This window comes from Pristiophorus japonicus, chromosome 5 (assembly GCF_044704955.1).
Source record: "Pristiophorus japonicus isolate sPriJap1 chromosome 5, sPriJap1.hap1, whole genome shotgun sequence".
NCBI classification, from domain to species: Eukaryota; Metazoa; Chordata; class Chondrichthyes; family Pristiophoridae; genus Pristiophorus; species Pristiophorus japonicus.
Window position 1 is genome coordinate 71,763,116 of NC_091981.1, and position 16,574 is coordinate 71,779,689.

Genomic DNA, 16,574 nt, shown 5'->3' on the forward strand with positions numbered 1-16,574 from the left:
ATAACCTTGTAGTAAAAGGGCCTTTAGGAAAGAGTGACCCAGAGTTTTATACTAAATCTGAAACTAGGCTCTTAAATCTAAACAAAAGAAACTATGTAGGTATGAGGGGCGAGTTGGCTAAGGTAGATTGGGAAACCATATTAAAAGGTATTATGGTAGACAAGCAATGGCTAATATTTAAAGAATTAATACATAATTTACAGCAAATATTGATTCCTTTAAAGGCACAAAAATCCTATTGGAAAAGTGGTCCAACCGTGGCTAACAAGAGAAGTTAAAGATAGTATTAGACCAAAGGAAGAGGCTTATACTTTTACCAAAGAGTAGTAAGCCTGAGGATTTTAGAATTCAGCAAAGGAGGACCAAGAAATTGAGAAGGAAAGAGAAAAAAGTATATGAATAAATTAGCAAGAGACAAAAACAGATAGTAAATGTTTCTGTAGGTATGTAAATAGGAAGAGATCAGTGAAAGTAAACGTAGGCCCATTAGAGGCAGAGACAGCAGAAATTATAATGGGCAATAAGGAAATGGCAGAGCTATTAACAAATACTTTGTATCTGTCTTTACAGTAGAACACACAAAAAACATTCTGGAAATAGCGAAAGTGAGGAATTTAAAGAAATCAGTATAAGTAAAGATAGGGCCGTAAATTCCGGTCTCGCTGGGTCTGTACGAAGTGCGGCCCCGCACAGACCCGGCAAGGCCTCACAAAAGCCGTTTGTTTTCTAGATTTCTCTAAACTGATCCTCTGCATTCCTGGACATTCACACGAGAGAGTTTGGGCTATTTGCCCAACGAATGTCCTTCAAACTTTTACACCTGGTAAAAGCAGGTGCAAAAGCTTACTTTTATCAGCGTAAGAGTTTTAAAACACACAAAAATTACATTTAAACATTCATTTTTACATTAACAACCCTGTCCATTAAGGTAAGTTTATTTTATAGTGATTAGTGGTCCAGGCCCACATGACTCCAGCATACGTACCTGAAAGACATCCTCCCATGCGCTGCGCAGCGAATCTAAGCCTCCGACCGGGATCTCTACATTCCTCCGGGACCACCAGGTACTTTCGTAGATTTTTTTCGGATCGGAGGGGTTTGTACGAAGGAAGCCTTCGACCACAATTTTCCCCCGTAAAAGGGAAGAAATAGGGTAGATAGTGAGAAACTATTCCTGCTGGTTGGGGAGTCTAGGACTAGGGGTCATAGACTACAAATTAGAGCCAGACCTTTCAGGAATGAAATTAAGAAACACTTCTACACAAAGAGTGGTAGAAGTTTGGAACCTCTTCTGCAAATGACAATTGATGCTAGATCTTGATGTTAGCTTTAAATTTGAGATTGATACGTTTTTGTTAACCAAAGGTATGCAAGGGTATGGGCCAAAGGTGGTATATGGAGGTAGGTCGCAGATCAGCCATGATCTCATTGAATGGCGGAACAGGCTCAAGGAGAGAAATGGCCTTCCAATATTCCTTTTTCCCCAGGTATGATGGCAGTTAAGTTACAACCATCCTACCTTGTAGCAGTAGTATTCCTTGACCAACTGATTGCAGGAAATAAGCTTGATGGTGACTTGATAGTTGGATTTCTTCCATCATCCTTTTGCTGTTATGAAATACATGATCCCACCTATTAATAGGAGAGACTAGCCCAGCAGAGAAATACTGGCATTATAGCCCATCCTATCAATCTATAGCACTGCACATTGGCATACTGCCATATTACAACAACAATCTCCATTTATATATCGCCTTTAATGTAGTAAAATGCTCCATGGTGCTTCACAGGAAAAATTTGACATGAGCCACATGAGGTATTGGGACCAGTGACCAAAAGCTTGGTCAAAGTGGTAGGTTTCAAGGAGCATCTTGAAAGAGGAGAGGTGGAGAGGCTTTGGGAGGGAATTCTGGAGCATAGAGCTTAGACAACTGAAGGCACAGCCGCCAGTGCAGGGGCAAAGGGAATCGTGGATGCATAAGAGGCCAGAATTAGAGGACAGCAGAGTTCTGAGAGTCATAGCACTGGAGGAAATTCAAGATTGTGAGGGGTGAGGCCATGATAGGATTTGAACACAAGGATGACAATTTTAAATTTGAGGCGTTGCCGGACCGAACATAGACGTGATGAGTGAACGGGACTTCGGGCGAGTCAGGGTACGGGCAGCAGAGCTTTTACATCACCATATCAATTGTTGATTGGTTCGTTAATGTTTTGACAGAGCTCACTGTTTGATGTTTTAGTAATCATTTACATATTTCTAAATGGGGACTGTTTGTTGAAACAACACAAACTTTGAGTGTATATTGGTTCATAATTTTAGACTTTTTCTTGATAACTCTGCACTATTTTATTCTTGTGAACAGAATGAAGGACAGCTAGCCAGCATGAAAGAGACTTCACATTGATTACTTTGGATAAGTGAAACCATCTTTTCATTTAAAAATAAAATGGAACTTGAGTACCAGAGAAAAGGAGTCTTGTTTCAGAAGTAAATGATGAACTACTATATTGTGTTCTGAATACCAATAATGATCATGCATGTCTCATTTTCGTTCATGTGAGTGTTAAAATATTATGCATGCACTGTTATTTCTGTATTATTAGACTAATGCTCAAATACAAGAATAAATGAGTATTAAGCAATATAAAATTTTTTGTATTGATTTCAAATAAATTGTTTACAAAATAGATTAAAAAATTAACCTGTTGGAACTGTGGAAAGTTGGAATGCACCTCTATAACTATAACCAGCTTTGTGGCAAAAGACTTATCCCAACCATATTATCAAGGAGGCACCAAGCACTTTCCAACAGGGATAGATGAAGAATCTGATGGAAATTTGCCCCTGATTATTGTTGCACAGATCTTTTAGATGATTTCAAAACCGCATTGTGTATTAGAAACATAGAAACATAGAAAATAGGTGCAGTAGGCCATTCGGCCCTTCTAGCCTGCACCGCCATTCAATGAGTTCATGGCTGAACATGCAACTTCAGTACCCCATTCCTGCTTTCTCACCATACCCCTTGATTCCCCTAGTAGTAAGGACTTCATCTAACTCCTTTTTGAATATATTTAGTGAATTGGCCTCAACAACTTTCTGTGGTAGAGAATTCCACAGGTTCACCACTCTCTGGGTGAAGAAATTCCTCCTCATCTCGGTCCTAAATGGCTTCCCCCTTATCCTTAGACTGTGTCCCCTGGTTCTGGACTTCCCCAACATTGGGAACATTCTTCCTGCATCTAACCTGTCTAACCCCGTCAGAATTTTAAACGTTTCTATGAGGTCCCCTCTCATTCTTCTGAACTCCAGTGAATACAAGCCCAGTTGATCCAGTCTTTCTTGATAGGTCAGTCCCGCCATCCCGGGAATCAGTCTGGTGAACCTTCGCTGCACTCCCTCAATAGCAAGAATGTCCTTCCTCAGGTTAGGAGACCAAAACGGTACACAATACTCCAGGTGTGGCCTCACCAAGGCCCTGTACAATTGTAGCAACACCTCCCTGCCCTTGTACTCAAATCCCCTCGCTATGAAGGCCAACATGCCATTTGCTTTCTTAACCGCCTGCTGTACCTGCATGCCAACCTTCAATGACTGATGTACCATGACACCCAGGTCTCTTTGCACCTGCCCTTTTCCTAATCTGTCACCATTCAGATAATAGTCTGTCTCTCTGTTTTTACCACCAAAGTGGATAACCTCACATTTATCCACATTATACTTCATCTGCCATGCATTTGCCCACTCACCTAACCTATCCAAGTCGCTCTGCAGCCTCATAGAATCCTCCTTGCAGCTCACACTGCCACCCAACTTAGTGTCATCCGCAAATTTGGAGATACTACATTTAATCCCCTTGTCTAAATCATTAATGTACAGTGTAAACAGCTGGGGCCCCAGCACAGAACCTTGCGGTACCCCACTAGTCACTGCCTGCCATTCTGAAAAGTACCCATTTACTCCTACTCTTTGCTTCCTGTCTGACAACCAGTTCTCAATCCATGTCAGCACACTACCCCCAATCCCATGTGCTTTAACTTTGCACATTAATCTCTTGTGTGGGACCTTGTCGAAAGCCTTCTGAAAGTCCAAATATACCACATCAACTGGTTCTCCCTTGTCCACTCTACTGGAAACATCCTCAAAAAATTCCAGAAGATTTGTCAAGCATGATTTCCCTTTCACAAATCCATGCTGACTTGGACCTATCATATTACCTCTTTCCAAATGCACTGCGATGACATCCTTAATAATTGATTCCATCATTTTACCCACTACCGATGTCAGGCTGACCGGTCTGTAATTCCCTGTTTTCTCTCTCCCTCCTTTTTTAAAAAGTGGGGTTACATTGGCTACCCTCCATAGGAACTGATCCAGAGTCAATGGAATGTTGGAAAATGACTGTCAATGCATCCACTATTTCCAAGGCCACCTCCTTAAGTACTCTGGGATGCAGTCCATCAGGCCCTGGGGATTTATCGGCCTTCAATCCCATCAATTTCCCCAACACAATTTCCCGACTAATAAGGATTTCCCTCAGTTCCTCCTCCTTACTAGACCCTCCGACCCCTTTTATATCCGGAAGGTTGTTTGTGTCCTCCTCAGTGAATACCGAACCAAAGTACTTGTTCAATTGGTCCGCCATTTCTTTGTTCCCCGTTATGACTTCCCCTGATTCTGACTGCAGGGGACCTACGTTTGTCTTTACTAACCTTTTTCTCTTTACATATCTATAGAAACTTTTGCAATCCGTCTTAATGTTCCCTGCAAGCTTCTTCTCGTACTCCATTTTCCCTGCCCTAATCAAACCCTTTGTCCTCCTCTGCTGAGTTCTAAATTTCTCCCAGTCCCCGGGTTCTCTGCTATTTCTGGCCAATTTGTATGCCACTTCCTTGGCTTTAATGCTATCCCTGATTTCCCTTGATAGCCACGGTTGAGCCACCTTCCCTTTTTTATTTTTACGACAGACAGGAATGTACAATTGTTGTAGTTCATCCATGCGGTCTCTAAATGTCTGCCATTGCCCATCCACAGTCAACCCCTTCAGTATCATTCGCCAATCTATCCTAGCCAATTCACGCCTCATACCTTCAAAGTTACCCTTCTTTAAGTTCTGGACCATGGTCTCTGAATTAACTGTTTCATTCTCCATCCTAATGCAGAATTCCACCATATTATGGTCACTCTTCCCCAAGGGGCCTCGCACAACGAGATTGCTAATTAATCCTCTCTCATTACACAACACCCAGTCTAAGATGGCCTCCCCCCTAGTTGGTTCCTCGACATATTGGTCTAAAAAACCATCCCTTATGCACTCCAGGAAATCCTCCTCTACCATATTGCTTCCAGTTTGGTTAACCCAATCTATGTGCATATTAAAGTCACCCATTATAACTGCTGCACCTTTATTGCACGCACCCCTAATTTCATATTTGATGCCCTCCCCAACATCACTACTACTGTTTGGAGGTCTGTACACAACTCCCACTAACGTTTTTTGTCCTTTGGTATTCTGCAGCTCTACCCATATAGATTCCACATCATCCAAGCTAATGTCCTTCCGAACTATTGCCTTAATTTGCTCCTTAACCAGCAATGCTACCCCACCTCCTTTTCCTTTTATTCTATCTTTCCTGAATGTTGAATACCCCTGGATGTTGAGTTCCCAGCCCTGATCATCCTGGAGCCACGTCTCCGTAATCCCAATCACATCATATTTGTTAACATCTATTTGCACAGTTAATTCATCCACTTTATTGCGGATACTCCTTGCATTAAGACACAAAGCCTTCAGGCTTGTTCTTTTAACACCCTTTGTCCTTTTAGAATTTTGCTGTACAGTGGCCCTTTTTGTTCTTTGCCTTGGGTTTCTCTGCCCTCCACTTTTCCTCATCTCCTTTCTGTCTTTTGCTTTTGCCTCCTTTTTGTTTCCCTCTGTCTCCCTGCATTTGGTGAGGTGCCCTGACTTGAATCCATGAGAAGGGGAGAAAGTGCCTTGTCCAGTCTCTGCTAACCCACAATCATGATTCCTGTAATGCTATGTGTCACTTTGATCATTTTGAATTCCCATGATTCAATGTGATGGTCATACATTTTAACTAGTATAGGGAGTGGTGAAAGTATAAGGAATTTATACTTATTAGTAACTGCTTCTTAATGCAATGTGTGAAACAGAGATTGGGTGCAGGCTGGAGGTTTAGACCTGGATTTTCAATGGGATTGTGCCTCTATCAGGGAAGAACTTCTGTCCACGCTAGAGATGCTCCTTGATGCCATCTAAATTTCCAACCTCCACCAGTAAATTGCATAAAAATGAGCCAAGAGTTTCTGCAGTAAACATTGGAAAAGGTAACTGTGAGCAACCTGAAATATTTCTGAGATTGCTGGAGGTTGTGCACAGCCTTATTGACCATTACTCCTCCTAGAGCCCCTCCCCCTTCCTTTCTGGTGCCTAATTAGCCCTTAATATTTAAATGTATATTGGAACTGACTAGTAACCTGGAATTGGATAAATACAAGAGTTCTGGTGGTCATTATAGGTTCTATTTATATTTCAATTAAAACTACTAAAATTGAGCTGCAAACCATTAGAAAGCTTTGGAGCTATGAGCAGTATCTGAGCTGGAAATCAAACTTAAGGTATGGAATTTTTAAGAGGACAGTCTCGAGGGATGAGTAACCTAGCAAAATCTCGACCATGTTGGCTGAGTAATGATGTCAAAAATAAAATCACATTGAGCTAACAGTCATCCAAGACTTGGTTCATGATAACAAATGATTATTGTAAAAAAAACAATAGGAATACAGATTATAGCTCACATGAGTTCCAAATAAATTTGACTAGTTAATTACTGGCCCAGAAATCCCGATCGAGGCCTTCCTGTGGGCAAACTACTGAAAAAAGGAAAAAAAAATGCGCACTTAACTGAAGGTGCTGTCCCGCTCGAACTTCCGATCCTGAGACCTTCACTCCCTACGCATCGGAGCACATGCACGTTGGGACGTCCGTATGCTGGAGCTGGAGTGGGCAGCCAATCAAAGTACAGTATTTTCTCATTATAATAATGGAAACTCCGTAAGTCGGAGTTTCCATTATTATGAATGAGAAAACCCCCCCAAACACACACAACACTAAAAAAAAATAGAAAAATACTTTACATATTTAAGATTCATTTAAATTAAATTTCTTTTTTAAAAAGTCGGGAAAATATATATTGTTTTTTTAATTGTCTTAAAATAAACTTATAGTAGTGAGGAGGGTTTTTAACAACAAAATATGTTTTCATGTGTTTATTTAATTTTTAATGTTTATGCATGTTTTTAAACACTTGCGCCTGTAAAAGTAGGCTATACGCCTGCTTTTTCAGGTGCAAGATTTTTTAGGACACAGGATGTGTAAATATTGCAAATCTTACCCTTGCAAATGTCCTCGCTCCCGATATGCACGAGATCTGTCAAGCCAGAAACTTGACAGATCGGAAAAGCCGGTTTTCAGCGCATGTGCATTGCGCACTGAAAATCGGCTTTTCCGATGCCTTCCCGGGTCCGTAGAAACTTCTTACGGACCTGGGACATCGGAATTTCAGGCTCACTGTACTAAAGGTCAAATATGCCCTTTTAAAGGACTGTTCAAAGGCATGGTTAAATTAGTTCACAAATTAAGGCTGGGCACATTTCCACATTTATTCCATTTAGCTTGAGAGCCTATAACCTTTTAAAGCTCAGTAAGAAATTTGAAGTCGGATGTGATGTGCCCTGGAATCAAGGAAATCGGTTAGGCTACAGAGTAAAAGTATTTACAAGTTCATAAATAAAGGAGGTATCTCTGATTTTTATTTTATATATTTGTTTTTGAAATGTGGATGACGCTGGCAAGCCTGCATTTATTGCCCATCCCTTGTTGCCTTGAAGTGGTAGTGGCAGGCCTTCTCTTTGAACTGATAGTCTTTGTGGTGGTCGTGCTCCCATAGTTGTGTTAGAAAGGAAATTCCAAGCTTTGACACAGTGATGAAGGAACAATTGTGTACATCTAATTCAAAATGGTGCATGATGTGGAGGAAACTTGTCGATGCTTTTCCTTGCTCTTGTCTTGGTAGAGTTTGCAGGGGAGGGAGGTGCTGTCAAAGTAAACTTTGTGTTTTTGCTACAATGTATCCTGTGGATCATACATACTGTAGCTCCATTATGCCAACGATGGTGTGAATATTTAATCCAGTAATGTGCACCAATGATACAAACGGTACTGTCTTAGAGGGTGTGCAGCTTCTTATGTTGTGGATGCAACTATCAAGCAAGTGCTGAGTATAACGATTTGCCTTTATATAGCACCTTTAGCAAAAACATCCCAAGGCACTTCACAAAAGCATTTTCAAACAGAATTTGATGCCGAGCCACATTGAGAGATATTAGGGCAGTTGATTAAAAGCTTGGTCAAAGAGGTATGTTTTTAGGAGCGACTTAAAGTGACTGGGTGAAGAGCTTTAGGGAGAGAATTCCAGCACTTAGAGCCTAGGCCGCATAAGGCACGGCTGCCAGTGGTGGAACGATGAAAATCAGAAATACGCAAAAGGCCAGATTGGTAGGAGTGGAGCAATCTTGGAGGGTTGTAAGACTTGAGTTTAGAGATGGGGCAGGGCAAAGCCATAGAGGGATTTGAAAATGAGGATTTTAATTTTAAAATCCAGGTTTTGCTGGACCAGAAGCCAATATCAAAAGGGTGATGGATGAAGTGGACTGGGTGTGAGTGAGGATGTGGGTAGAGTTTCAGATGAGCTCCATTTTATTTAGGGTGGAAGATAGAAGACCAGCATTGAAATAATCCAGTCTAGAGTTAATGAGGCGTGGATGAGGGTTTCAGCAGCAGATGAACTGAGGCATTGGTGGAGACAGGCAATATTGTGGAAGTTGAAGTGGGTGATCGACATGTTGAAGGATGAGAAGGGATTGTTTACCATGGTCATAGTCACATAGGATAGCAGTTGTGACTGATGAGGGCCAGTTCAGCACTGTGGCAGGGCCGGATACCTGATTGGGGGTTTCAGACTTGGAAATTGGGAAAGTTGGGCACAAATTTGGGAAGCAACATGTTCAAGGACATTCGAGAGGTGTTAAGGGTGCTAAAGATACTTTGTGCTAATGTAAGCTTAAAACGAGCTTAGCTTTGTAGGCCATGCCAGTACAGATAGAATGACATCTTGAAGTCTATTTGTCTTTGCAGCTGCACAGGAAACAGGAGGATTTGACATGTTTATGATGGTTAGATGCCTGTAAGCTCTATATAATGGGGAGGAGTATATAAATAAGACAAACATCATTCTATTATGGCCTTGCAATAGGTTATTATATATTATGTACCTTTCAAGTTAAAGAATTATAGCTCCAATAAATGAAAAACCATTTTCTGGGAACTTAGCCTGTTTGTGTTGGGAGATATTTAATGTGGAATTGATGGGGATACTGGAAGGAAGGGTCCGTAAGCCCTTTGCATCATCTCTCCCTCGCCCTGATTAAGTGAAATGATACCCAGGACAGTCCCGATATGGGGTATTGAACCGAATATAGTGGGGTTTACATGTGCAGCTGTGATGTCAGAAACCCAAGTATTGGTAGCTTGTGGATTCGCGCTGGAATCAGACTCACCCCTCAGTAGTATGAATGTGCAGAGGTGGGGATTAGACCAGATAAATTATGTTTATCTACAGATAGGCACCTATTGCTTCACCACTTGTGCTAAATCATACCAACATGGGCAGGATGAATGTCCAATAGATTATCCTACCTTTAGCTTTAAACCCACACAAACGGTCTGAATAAGCAGCAAAGCCCTCCTACCTGTAATAATTCACATTACTGAACTAAGAGTGAACTTTTCAATGCAAGCAGAAGCCCTGAGAGTAGTGGTTAACTTTGGACATCCAATTTCACCCTTATCCCTAAATCTTCAAGCCATTAAAGAAAGACCTTCAACTTCACAAGTACACTTGGTTCAGTTGCAGCAAAGCAATGATAGAACGCAGAGAGATTATGGCCCTAGGGAGTACCAGCTGGTGGGAAACCACATATAACGTGAGACAACACCCATTGTATCGAATGATTTATATGGCAATCTTACCTATCCAAATTATGATTGTCATTTATCTTCGTGATTATGATGTGCTATCTGGGGATGTAATATATAAAGTTTCTAGGCGCGCTATGACTATGCATAGCTTAGATTTACAGTAATGCTTGTCAAAGTGGATTAGGGAAGTCGACGAATCAATATTTAAAACATTTCATCCTTGAGGTGGGGCTTGTAAGAAAGACTGGTATTAGTGATTCGTATATATATTCAATTTGTAGTCATTGACCAAATTAATCTTGCCCATGATTCTCTGTGGGCATGGGAATGTTAGAGGATGCTCCACGCAAAAAAGCAGTTTTGACGAGGCTTGAATAACAAGTAGCCACGTGCTGCGAGTCTAGGTCAATTTCTTATAATAAAGCAACACTAACAGGATAAAGGAGCTCAAATAAGGCAGATTCCGAGGAGATGAAGGAATTTGTAAACAATTTAACATGGACAAAGTAGGGTTGATGACCACTCCTGCCTTCAATAATTTTCCAAGATACCAGCTCTGGTTTGAGTGACGACTGGTATTTTGTTCATTGGTATCAGTTAACAAGGTGATTTTGTTAAAAGACCCTGGCCAATGAACCTTCGATAAGAAATTGGTTAAAGCAACGATACGCAAAGGATACCTTCGCACAGACGACGTCACCTCTGTCCGGAAATTTCCAGAGATCAGAGACTGAGAGCTTTTGTTCAGCTATTGCCTTTTGTTAAGTATACTACTACTGTAAGTTTAATACATCTTTATCTATTGCTCAAAACATGGACAAGACACCATTAGACAGCCTAAGAACCTTTTAAAAAGCTGTACAAACTGGCACCCCAGATGGGACCAAGACAAAGCAGTTCGTATTGTGTAATAGATCGGTTGCCACACTCGAGGAAGGATTAACCACTAGTGGGGAATGCCCGTGGATTGTGTGCTAATAGTTTTGATTTTCGAGGTTTGTGAAGAAAATGGCCAGTAAGAGTTTGGTTAACGCGTATAAGACAAATTAGGCAAAGGTACCTGTGAGGATGAAGTACAGTTATTAGTGATGGAATGTTTAACTAAAGGAGACAGAGTCCCCTTTGAAGAATTTATTCAGGAACGTGAGAGTTTAAAAATTTTAAAGATAAGACTATGAGACTACTTGCCTATGCGGTATCTTATTGTGCTCAGAGAGATGCTGAGTACTGTAAGAAACAAAGTAAAGAGATAGAAGAGCTAAAAGAAAAAGTCAGGAGTTAGACTTAAAGGAACAGCAAGAACTGGAGGTGGAGGACCTAAAAGGAAAGCAAGTTCAGGAGGTGGGAGATTTGAAACGGCGAATTACCGACTTAAAGAGCCAGACCTCTCGAGCTGCGGTAGTTCTGCAACAGAGTGTGTGTGCGATCCAGGCAGGGAGCGCTATGCATGAACTAAAATAAACTAAGCAAGCATTACATTCTTGTGCGATCTACTAGATGCCAGAGGCGCCCTAAGGGAAGCTCTCCAGCGCCTTTAGAGAGACGGATCACACTCCGTGTAGGTTGAAGATATAGGAACTAGATGGGAAAGCTAGAAACATGGGAGGCTGTTGTAGCTGCCGTCACTGCCAGATCATATGTTTCAGCATTAGGGGCATCGGGCAGAGGTGAAGTGATAGACTGGGATGCCCTGGAAGGAAAGGCATATCAGCACAGCCGGCAGGATGGTTGGGGAGATCCCGGAGTGTGACTCAACAATAGTAAAGGACAGGCCTCTGAGTGTCATAGTTAGCACCCAGGCCTATAATGACAAAGGGGAGGATCCCTCTTCCGAGAAGCGCTCCGTTCCCCTCAATGCTTCCGAATTACAGGCTTGTGTTAATGAGTTAGGCCCTATAACACTATCTGACTGCCCCATCGATGTGAAGGTTCGATGGGACGCCTGGAGGACACAACGAATGCTGATTTGAAACGCGTCCTCCTCGCCAACCCTAAGATACGGCAAAATCTTCCGTTTCTGGTTTATAATATCGACACGACCTCAAAAGAGGTCATGGAGTCCATTCAGGAACAGTTAGGCATTAAAAGCATGGATATGGCCAATAAATTTCATCAAAACACACGGGGACCAGTAGAATCACCCATATATTCAAGAAGGAGTTAGATATAGCCCTTACGGCTAAAGGGATCAAGGGGTATGGAGAGAAAGCAGGAAAGGGGTACTGAGGTGAATGATCAGCCATGATCTTATTGAATGGTGGTGCAGGCTCGAAGGGCCGAATGGCCTACTCCACCTATTTTCTATGTTTTTATGTTTGTAGGGATAGGCTCTACGTGGTTTATACTGGAACACAAGGGGTTGCCTGTGACTCTGAAGAGGAAGGGATGGACCAGTGGCTGTTCAAGAAACAATTCTTGAATGGTTTACAGAACTCATCGAATGGGACACAATCTCAGCCGAGACTCAGTGGGCTGAGCTGTTTCAGACCACCAATCATGCATAGACTTTTGCCAGGGAGGAGTGTAGACCGAAAAATCCTATTGGTGTGGTAGACCGGCCAGCATTTAGGCCCTCTGCACCTCCTATTCCGCATTGATTCGAGTGAAATTGTTACAACCGTGGGATACCTGGACACCAGTCTAAAAACCTCAACAACAGGGCCAACGGTACCCGCCCTTTCGAGGAAATCCACCCTCGTACGTGACAAAACCCGCTAATCCTCTGGAGACCAAGGTAGATCAATGGCCGGAGAAATGAGTAAATGAATAGCCATATTAAACACCCACTTGGTCACAAGGGCCAATCCAGTGGCGACCGTTTCGCATCCGTCTGGGAAACAGCCACAGGGATCCCAGGCGATGTCACAATGAAGGGGACAGGCCCCCTCGTGATCAGAAGTGGGGTTCCGATGTGATTTTAACAGGCGACCAGAAATTATGATTGTTTTACGGGGACGGGAAGAGGGTGGGGGGAACAACAAATTATGCTTATTGATATCGGCTCATCCGTTACCATCATCCATACCCCACACCCTGAACGCCATGCTGCGGCGGGCAAAGGCTGCTTAACGTTACGAGGCTTTGATGGGAGGGCAACCTCTGCTCTTAAGGGAGAAATGATAACTTTGTGCGTGAACGGGATTGATTTGACTGTTGATGACCCTGTCATGGTGACAACTCCTGACAGGAGGGGTATATTGGGAAGTGATGTTTTGGAAGGGTACGGGCCAATTATTGATTACAATCTTTGGATTGGGACAGGAGGTAGTGAACTGGTCAAAATATCGGATGCCCACTCCGTATTTGCGATTAAGAGGACTTGTCTGTACGAGATGCCAGATCACCCAGATGAGCAGGTCAGAGTATTATTTCAAATGCACTCACCCGCATTCACCACTAGCGAGCATGATTGCGGTTGAATGGAGGGTGAGGAGATGAATAATGGCCGTCCCCCACTCCTTTGTTAAACAGTACCCAATTCCCAAAGAAAGTCATCCCTATATTCGAGATGTCATCGAATCCCTTTTACAACAAGGCATTCTGAGAACTGCCACTTTCATGACCAATTCACAGGCTTGGCCAATTCGGAAGCCGGACGATAGCTTGAGGCTCACTATTGATTACCAAAGCCTTAACAAGGTTACGCCTATGTTAAGGATGCTCCAACTTTACTTTCAGAACTCCCAAAAGGCTTTAAATACTACTCCACGATAGACATTGCAAACGGCAATGTCTATCGTGGAGTATTCCTGTTAGAACAGAGGATCAATATAAATTTGCTTTCACCTTTGAGGACCAGAGTAACACGGGGACGTGCCTACCCAAGGCTTCCACAATGCCCCCACCATCTTCCATACCAGAATGACACGGATTCTGATAGCTTTTTCTAAGCCCCAGTGCCTGCTTCTGTATGTCGCTGATTTGTTACTGGCGACCAGGTGTAGTGTATGCAGGCACCTTTTGGTAATGACTCCACGAGGCAGGGTATGGTATTTAAACTGTGTAGACTGTACTCCTTTATTTGCAGCTCCTTGAGTGAGGACACCAAGCTGTGAGCTCCCTTTTATATTGGGTTACCCGCAGTGTGTAGGTAATCCTTTGGTCTCAAGCAGCAGCATCCTCTGGTGTACAGTAAGGTGTGTACAGTGTAAGGTACATTCAGTGTTACAGACATCATATAACAATACAAGCATGCATACATAACAACACTCCCCCTAAGCATTTTTGAAGTCCTTATTGTAATGACCTGGGAGGTGATCAGTAGTGGGCTATGGGAGGTTGTGGTGAGGGTTGTGTGGGGGCCAGGTGTGATCCCTGTACTTGAGACTGGCCTCATACATTCCTCCCTCCCCACCCTCACACACAGACCATGTGGGTGCTACTGTTGTGGGATCTCTCAGTGGGGTAGTCATTGCAGCAGTGGGTAGGGTGCATACTCTGTGATGTGGGTAGTTGTGTGGTGGTGGGCAGGGCCACAGGACTGTCTGGGCACCTTTTTCTCCAATTGGAGTTTCTGGCCATCTCGGTTTGCCAGGAAAGCTGGAGGGTATTGGCCTCTCGCTCCTGGTGTTGGCCCTTGTGACCAGGGAAGTGTAGGGCTGGTCTGGGGCAGGTTGCCAGTGGTGGTGGCTGTGCTGCCCATTGACACAAATTGCTCTCTGACGACATCACAGTCACCCTGCAGAAAGCAATTCAAGTGAGCCAGGCCTACATGGCTTTGGTCGGTGACTCCAGACGAATACTAACCCAGGACTCTAAACCGGCGAGTGAAGTGCACCGCATGGCTACTTCTAAAGGCAGAAATGCTGCCGCGAGTCACGCAACCTAAGTCCGTCACATGGGACAAACCAGATGGCCCCATGCTGGTGCTGTGGAGGAAACCACAGGGCCCACCAAGGCCCACCTGACAAAAACAAGATAGACATCATCCAACGGCTCCCGCTTCCTGTGTCCAGACAGTGCTACGATCGTTTTTGGGAATAGTGGGATACCAGCATAATTTTATTCCCGGATTTGCAGAACTTGCAAAGCCCCTCTATGAACTGTTGAAAGGAAAGGAGGATCAAGTCTCCTCCCTATGGGGGCCAGATCACACCGCCGCAGTTGAGAAATTGAAACAAGCTGTTATGCAGACTACATGTCGCCTGACCCGATACAACCATTCCATCTCGAGGCCGCATCTACTGACCATAGTCTGACTGTGGTCTTATGTCAAGAATGATCAGATAGGTTATAACCTGTAGCCTATGCTTCACAGGTTTTGCAGGGGCCAGAAACAATATATTCAGCCTTTGAGCACCACCTATTGGTGACATTCTGGGCCACTCAACACTTTACCTACATCATAGGCTTCCAGAGGGTTATCTTGCATTCCCCTCACACCCCACTGAACCTCTTTATCAAACCAAGCGATTGTTTGATCTAATCCCAATGCATTAGTAAATGGACTTTGTAACTATTAAAACGGGACATTGATATAACCTCCAAACAGACTACTCTTTTACCATAGATACTTGCATAAGAGGGACACCCTCACAAGTTTCCACTGCCCTTAATAGACTTTAATTCCCATCCTGTTTTGCGATCGCCAATAGGAGGAGCCTCTGAAGTATACATGGATGGTTCCTCCTATCACATACAGGGCTCACCCCATATCAGTTGTGCTGTGGTCCTCCCTGAAAAAACTCTCAAGTTTAAAAGTAACAAACATTCAAGCCAATATGCAGAGATTTTGGCCCTCCTCATTATCATTCAAGAAACTTCTGAGTACCCGGCGAACATTTGGTCTGACTGCCTATGCCATCAATGCTATGCTGTCCCTTCCCCTCGACCAAAAGAACTCCTACTTCTCATCAGATGGTAGACTCATGGGCCATGGCTATGTCTCTGGTGGCAGGCTTTGAAGGCACGCCGAAAGCCCTGTCATATTGGCAAGGTTAATGCCCATAAGAGAGACCAGTCCACTCACGCCCTCTGGAAGATGTAGCTACTAGAGAAGCAGCCCTGATAGGTAATCCCCTCCCTTTACAACTTGAGGTGGTAGTCCCAGTTGTCATGGTTAGCGAAGGAGCGGCGAGAGATTGTAGAGGGACATGATCGGGGCCTAGGGGAGGCATGAGTTCAGGGCCAGCGGCCCAGGGGCAGCAAGGACCAGCCCACACTGCGATGTGTGCGCATGCGGAGTTCCGTCCAGCAGTCGTCGGCTCCTGTCACGGCGTGGGTAATGCGCACATCCTTGCGATCCATGATGATGACATAGTTGAGCAGGTGCCAGTGTTTGGAGCGAGGGTGTTGCCATGATGCCTTGTATTTGTCCCTCAGGTGGAACAAGGTGTTGGTGATGACAAGTTCATGCTCAAGACATTTTGTCAGGAGTAGGGTACCGTTGGAGTTGGCTTTCCCTACCCCCCTCTGCGAATCATGCCTCCCCAGGTCTGTGTCCTTGCTGACCCTGGCGTTGAAGTACTGAGGAGGATCAGTTTGTTGCCTGCGGGGACGCAAGACAGGGAT

General features: G+C 43.6%; 1 protein-coding gene across 2 annotated transcripts in view; it reads left to right on the forward strand.

Annotated features, from left to right (window-relative positions):
* LOC139263827 (synaptonemal complex protein 2-like) overlaps positions 1-2,559 on the forward strand; it is a 288,907-nt gene extending 286,348 nt beyond the window's left edge. For both annotated transcript variants that reach the window (XM_070879880.1, XM_070879881.1), the window contains one exon: positions 2,367-2,559. In XM_070879880.1, the coding sequence (XP_070735981.1) occupies positions 2,367-2,408 (42 nt within the window). In that variant the 3' untranslated portion in view covers positions 2,409-2,559. The remainder of the gene's footprint in view (positions 1-2,366) is intronic.
* The last annotated feature ends 14,015 nt before the right edge of the window (positions 2,560-16,574 follow it).